This window comes from Nannochloropsis gaditana (assembly GCF_000240725.1).
Source record: "Nannochloropsis gaditana CCMP526 unplaced genomic scaffold scaffold1055, whole genome shotgun sequence".
NCBI lineage: Eukaryota > Eustigmatophyceae > Eustigmatales > Monodopsidaceae > Microchloropsis > Microchloropsis gaditana.
Window position 1 is genome coordinate 1 of NW_005802898.1, and position 7,377 is coordinate 7,377.

The 7,377-nt window shown below is 52.4% G+C and overlaps 1 protein-coding gene across 1 annotated transcript; it reads left to right on the top strand.

The window, feature by feature from the left end:
• Window positions 1-792: 792 nt before the first annotated feature.
• On the top strand, window positions 793-1,449 carry MIF (phenylpyruvate tautomerase; the record flags this gene model as incomplete). Its single annotated transcript, XM_005852608.1, has 1 exon — window positions 793-1,449. A coding segment is annotated over one exon (555 nt), but the record flags the coding sequence as incomplete, so codon positions are not given.
• Between the last annotated feature and the right edge of the window lie 5,928 nt (window positions 1,450-7,377).

The following is a 7,377-nucleotide window of genomic DNA, read 5'->3' on the forward strand; positions in this document are numbered from 1 at the left end:
GATCCTGCCATCCATTTCCGTAGGCAGGGACGGGGAAAATATGAACGGAGGCGGTCCTCGAAGGAGTGGGAGGACAGGGGGCTCGGGAAATGGCGCTGTGACGTGGACAGGTATTCTTGCGCGCAATGAACGCCCAGGGGGGTATGACTCAGTGGAGGAGGTGGAAACAGAGGTACGACTGCTACTGCAGGGACTGGTCCGTAGTCATGAAACCATCTATGTGGCGGAAGGACGGCGTATACTCAATGATTTGCCACGGATGATGAGGGAAGCTCTAGATGAGGCGTAGGAAAGGGAGCCTCTCAAACCCTCTATTTTCTTGTATTTGTAGGTGTCACATGTCTGTGCCCACTCATGACAATTTACACATGTGTATTTTAAAAAAGAAAAAAGCGGCCAATAGCTCGATTAATTGAGAAAGATGGAGAGGTCTTGCTAAAGTTAGCCTTGGTTTTGAAATATGAGGAAAGTCCCGAAGATGCTAGCATGTGCCTCGCCGCCGGGCCCGACCTCAAACCATTGAATGCAATCACGATAAAGCCACGGTTCATTGCCGTACGTTCAAGGCATGCTTATATACACCGGATATAGCGAGCGAGAGCGCTTAGTATCCCACCGCGTACCCCCCAAGGCATAAGGAAAGGATTAGGGTTCCCCGGTAACTGCAGCCTCAAGTTGAAGCTGAGACTTGTTCCAACGACGGTCTTTCCCACCTATGCTTTCTCCATCCGCTGGTCACTAGCTATCTTCTAACGTGTCCATTAACTCTCTTTTCCGTTCACATTTTGCTCCCAGCGGCAAAATTCTCAGCTTCACATTTGGTTACTGGCCATGCGCTTCGGAGGAGGAGGGGTGCTTCTGTTACCCCTCGTAGCTTTCTTGATCGCGCAAATGCACCAAGTTAATGCGTTCATGGCATATCGTCCGATCTCTCTCACTACACATGTGGATAGCACTCCGTACGCTCGTTCTTTTGCCCGCACGAGCGTCGTGGTCAAGCCAACTTTGATCGTCCACCACACGGGGGGGGAGCTGCCCGCGGATGAAAAGGCGGCGTTTTTGGCAGAGGCCTCGAAGACCGTAAGTGTAACGCTAGGCAAAGCAGAGAGCTATGTCATGGTATCGGTGTGCCCAAGCTCGATGTCTTTTGCCGGTCAGCCTGGCAACGCTGCATTTCTCTACCTTGCCAGCATTGGGCATATTGGACCAGAGACCAATAAACCAGCCGCTAAAGAGCTTACCGCTTTGGTGGAGAAGCACATGGGCATTCCTGCCAATAGAGTCTTCATTCAATTTTCTGACGCAGCGGCTGCAAACTTTGCATGGCAGGGAAACACGTTTGGATAGAAAAAAGTGTTGGGGGGAAGAACATGCGAGGCAGACTGGTGAGATGAAGGGATAGGGCTTTACAAAATAGACACAAAAAGCGTCAAAGTGACGTCATGGTCGAGTATTTCATTGCAACTGAGATTTTTTTTCTCCAGCTAGCTGTCGCGTGACTCGTTCAGGTGTCGATATGTTTGCACTCGTTGGGTCGAAGCGCCCTCCCTTTTCAACCTTTTATCTGCTTTTGTCATAGCTCTTTTGTCGCCGCGGGTACCTCCAGAGGCGCATTATGGTTTTAGCTATCAGAAACTAAACCGATTGTTGCCATGATTTCGGTAAACAATTTTTCTCACCCTTCAGGCTCTCGTTCCAACATGGGTCTCGCCACCTACGGCTCGAACTTTCCTCAAGACATTCAACACTTCCTGCAGTCCCAGTCCTGTTTCCTCCGCGACTTGTCGAAGCTGTGCGGGCGTCGGCATGGGCATTCGGCCTGTCCTCAAGTCGGCCGCGGCCGCTGTAGCAGGCTTGCCTGATTTCCCTTTTTTTGTTACCTTCGTCTTGCCGTTCCGTATATTGCTGCGGTGCATGCTGTCAGAATCCGCATTATTTTTTGTCGATGATAGGAGGATTTTCGTTCCGTTTGTTTCGCTTGCCATCAAATCGTGAGCTATAGAAGTGACTGGTGTCAAAAGCGCTCGCTCTCGTCCACCATGCGATTGTCGCGCAGTAGAAGAAGCCGCCACCGTGGTCATAGCACTGTTCCCTCCGTCTCTCAAAAATGGCGTGCGGTCATACATGCTCATCGAAAAGGCAGCAGAAAAGCCTGGAGAGACGGGAGGGTCGGCACCGGCAGCAGCATCGGAAACAGCGGCATAGGCAGCAGTTGCGGCAGTCGCAGCCGCCTCCAGGGCAGTTTCATCAAGGCATGGCTTTTTACCGCATGCAAGCTGTTCCGTAAAGACTTTGAGTTCGGTCTTTAAGCGTGCCACGACGGCGGCGGCGCTGGCTTCGTCTATCAGAGAAGACGTGTCCCTTGGCATGGGCTTAGGGCGGCCGTCCTTATCGATGTTCCGCTGACGAATATTCGACCATTTGGATTCAACTTGCTTGTTTGTAACGCCTACGAGGCTAGCGACCCTGTTCATCCATTCACGAGGGGGGCGTGGCCCCAGAAAGTTGGCCACGCAACCTCGGAGGACCTTGTCCAATAACACGCTTTTCCCCGCAGGAAGGGAGGCAGAGCCGAAGCAGAGTACCTTCGTCGCTGGGGCAGGCGTGATTTGGACATTGGAGTCGAAAGTTTCCTGATTATGACGCTTAGTGCGAGTGGTCGTCTCGTCGGATGGCGCCTGCTGCCAGTCCATGTGGTGATGTTCCGTTTCCACGTTTCCCTCTTCCGCCATATCCACTCCATTATCCGGCTCATCATCACAATAATCATCCGTGAACAATCGTTTGACCAGTGGGGCTTTATAAGGAGAATGTGATAATATGGATAGATCGTTCGTCCAAACGCCTTTTATCTCCACAAGCATAGGTGCAGCCTCGCTTCCTGCACCTTGCTGCTTTATCAGACAACTTTTTTTCCTTTGCGTTGGTGGTGGCTCTAGTCGTGCTTTCAGGAGATTTGCAGACAGGGGAGATGTAAGACCACAAAACGTCTCGCTCTTCCTGTTGAAAAGATTATCATCATTCTTGTTCGGGCCTTGGACGATGTATGGTCCATCGAGAGTAATCATGCTGCCGCTGCCGCTCCCAATAACAGTCTCAGGAACGAATGCGGTTTTCAAAGGAGACATGGTTGGCGATATCAGTTGAAACGGTGAAAGGGGTGTATCTTTGCTCGGCGGGGACTCGAAAAAAAGGGGAAGCAGCATGGAAGCATCTGTCGAACCAATTGGGGATAAGCAAGGCGATGGCTTGATGGCTGGAAGGTTGCGTGGTGGCGTCAGGGCACTAGGCGTCGAAGGAGGCGGAAGCGATGTCAACCAAACGTTTAAAGGATCAAACATTTCTGTGGGGGCGCCGTCGTCATAATCGGGTTTGATAAGGTAGCGCTCGTCTTGTACGTCCCCATGGAGGGTAGGATCATTTTGGGGTGTAAAAGCACCTTCATCGCCAGATAACGGCATCCAACCAGGCGCTGCTGACATCATTGGCACCATCTTAATTTAATTGCTTAAGAGTGTTAATCAGGGAAAATATGCGTGAGTGATGCATCCAAATCGAGCATGAAGCGGATGGGATTGGACGGGAGGGAGGGGGAGGGAGGAGGTTAAGCGCCTCGGCGAGCACCGGGACGGGCTTGGCCATGGGACGGAGGGAGAAGGTGTGCTGGGAGGCCGTAGGGCGCACCGTCCGGGAGAAAGTTCGAAGTCCTTCGTCCTCATCATCTTGTTTGGAGCGCTTTGTTGGCAGCAGTGTCGCATGTACACTTGCGCTTGCAATGCGGTTGTGGTACGGAAGGACGCCATTTAACCGGTACTCGCCCTGGTTTGAGGATATAGCCATTCGCCTTTCATCACACCATCGCATTCGCATATTTCTCAGAACAGGTCGTGCCTGTTATGCTGCTCCGAAATTTTGCGCTATTAAATTCTAGGGCCGGCACGATTTCGTCCCGAGCCGTAATTTGTCAGGCCCGGAACCTCGCAGCTGCAGGGCGGGGTGCTGGCAAAGGTGGTTCTGGTAGAGACGGGGAATATGGCGGAGACAGCGACGCCACGGCAACATCAGATGCTGCCGCAGCAGCTATCAAAGAGAAAGATCCTTTTGGTTTTAGGGAACTGAAAGCTAAGTGGAAGAACTCGGAAATCGGCGGACATGGGTCCCCTGATATGCGCGAGGAGGATGCGGAGGCCATCGAGACGGAGATGGAGAAGACTGGTCGCGTCACAGTGCCAAGAAACATCTTTGGAATCAAGCATATTAGCAAAGAAATGACGGAGGCATGGGAAGAGGGCCTCCTGCCCCCACAACTCTATCCGCGTGCCGCTGGGTTGTAAGTATGATCCTTTAAACCAGAACCATCATGTGTCCCGCCCTTCTCGCCTTAAAGGCTCCTACTGAAGTGATGTGGACTTTTAAATTTTGTTACATCCAAACAGCATGTCTCTGGCATCATAACTCGTGGGCGCAACCCTGGCTCTCTTACATTGCTGCTGGTCCCGCTCTCGGTCCACTCACTGTCCTGGCTCCTCCCGGCTTTTTTTCCTCCAACCACAGAGAGGGTCCTCCAGACTTCTACTGGCCAAGCAATCTGGAGACGACGCTCCCAGATGAGAGCGATCGCCTGTATCCTGCCGGCGGAGAACGCGTCTTTTCCCCGGAGGAAGTGAGGGCTATGAATGAGGCAGAGGTCGGGGGTGTTTGTCGTGGGAAGCTGCAACGGCGGGGAAACCAGCCATTGCTATGCAAGAAAATCGACCTGGGAGAGCTGGAGTTCAGCAACGTGGCCGTGCTCGCCCAGTTCGTTTCGCCCCTGGGGATGATCAAGCCGCGGCGCATGTCAGGATTGTGTGCGAAATGCCAACGAAAGGTGGCGCGCACGATAAAGCAGGCCCGGCATCTGGGGGTGTTGCCTCACACATACGGTGTGGATTTGTATCAACGGCTGAAGATGAAGGGAGAGGGGGTGGGGCCCGACGGGAAGAAACCCTTTTTGTGGAGGAAGGGGGACGCTGTAGAGGAGAAGGAAAAGAAGAGGGAAGAGCTCTTGAAGCAGACACCAAGTCTGACCATATAGATCAAGTGTAGGGAAGTAGTCAAAGAGAGATGTGATGGGTTGGTAGCAGTGGTAAAATGGAAATGAACAACAAAGAAAAAGTGTGCGCATGACATCTTGGGATGCTAATTCAGGGCTGAAATTATTCGACTGCTATTGCCCGACAGAGTCGCACCGATGAGTTTGACACTCAGTTTGTACACCACTCATCGATTAGAGACTCGGCCCGTGACTTTTGACTCCTAGAGATCTTCACCTCGTTGTACACAGCCCGCACCCGACGCGTCTTCTTTTCTAATTACACAGTCTGCCTTTCATTGTTGCTCGCGCATGTAAACAGCCTGTGAGTATCCTGGCAAGCCATTTGGACTGCTTTTTAGCTTGAAATGAGTGGTTACTCCCGCCAGAGCGAGGACGCCCACAACCAAGGCCACGAAACCCAAGCTTTCTCCCACCGTGGCTGCTGGTCTCCTCGGCACTGTGAAATCCGTGAAGCCCTCCCCAAGCTTTTTGTGCCCCCCCCCAGCATCATTGGCCATGGCAACGGAAAGTAGACACGCGACGACGAGGAAAAAGGGCACAAATACAAAGGCTGAACAGTAACGCTTCATGCCTCTGTGTTGACAGTGTACCTAGCGGTGATGATAAGAGTGAGAAAACAGAACACAAATAAGCGCGACTTATTCAACAACGGGTTCGACAAGCTTCCCATGCCTATGAAAGACATCGTGCTTTGCCACTTCTAGCACGAAACCTGCATCCCTTATGCTTCCTGAAGGCGTCGGCCTGCACACCGTCCAGGGCTTTCTTGGTATTTTCCCATGAGGAGGGATTGACGTCATCGCCCTCAGCCGTTGATTGGATTGCCGTGGATCACGACGCTTGCCCCACGGCAGTTTCGTTTCCCTGGCCAGGCCTAGAGCCTCCGTGCCTCAGCCTCTCCTGCCCGTCTGAGCGTCGTGTGGCATGCGTATGCATGGAATCTAAGTATTAGTGTCTTACACTGGTCGGCATGCATGCACAGAAACAGCCCCTCTGCCGCTTGGCAGTTTCGTCTCCAAACCGTAGCCCATCATGCAGTCCGTCTCCTCTACTTCCACTTCATCCATGCCATCGTGCCTCCCCCATTCCCACCTTCAAGACGCACCAGCACGTGGATGGTGTCTGCAGGACTTCGAAATCGGGCGTCCGCTTGGACGGGGCAAGTTTGGAATGGTCTATTTGGCGCGAGAGCGGCGAAGTAAGTACGTGGTAGCCTTGAAGGTATTACGCAAATCTCAACTTCTTAAAGGCGGGGTAGAGCATCAACTACGTCGCGAAATCGAGATCCAGACACATCTAAGGCACCGGAATATTTTGCGAATGTTTGGCTATTTCTTTGACGAACGCCGAATATATTTGATTTTAGAATATGCCCCGCGAGGGGAGCTGTACAAGCAATTGACCTCAAAAGGCAAATTCTCCGAGCGCCTGTCCGCCCGATACCTGCTGGAGTTGTCTGAAGCTCTCGCTTTTTGTCACACCAAACACGTTATCCATCGTGATATCAAGCCAGAGAACTTGCTGGTAGGCCACAAAGGGGAGCTGAAAATCGCGGATTTCGGGTGGTCGGTACATGCCCCCTCCTCGAAACGGAATACCTTGTGCGGAACGCTGGACTACTTGCCTCCAGAGATGATCGAAGGCCGCGCACACGATGCCATGGTCGATGTATGGAGCCTCGGCGTTTTGCTATACGAGTTTTTGGTAGGCCACCCACCCTTCGAGGCTGAAGGGCATTCGGCGACCTATCGGCGTATTGCGCGGGTTGACTTGCACTTTCCCTCCTGGGTGTCGGAGGGAGCGCAAGATCTCATATCCCGCTTATTAAAGAAAGATCCCCGCGTTCGAATGTCCCTGGTAGAAATTTCGCAGCACCCATGGATCGTTGAACAAACCGGAGACAGGGTGCTGCTGTCCGAGCCGCCGTCGAAAGCAGAGAAAGCCGAATTTCCTCCACTTGCGTCGGGGATGCCAGCAACCATGTCTGTGTGTTAGACTTCTTGAATCGCCCCATGCTCGACATGAGCCAGTCATGGGAATTCAATCACCTCCTCTGGTCTCTGGCTGAGCAAATCCGGGGGACGGCTTCAGGTCATATAACAAGCTACGACGCAGCCTTTTTGTTATAGTTGCATAATTCATGCCAAGTAATTGAATTCACGGAAGTCTCAGGCACCTTTTTTTTTCTTCGATCCTGCATGTGTGCGCCCTCCCACTTATTCTGTCCACATCCCACAAAATTGCACGCCATCCTTTCTCCCGCGTCAGATTAAGAGCTTGCT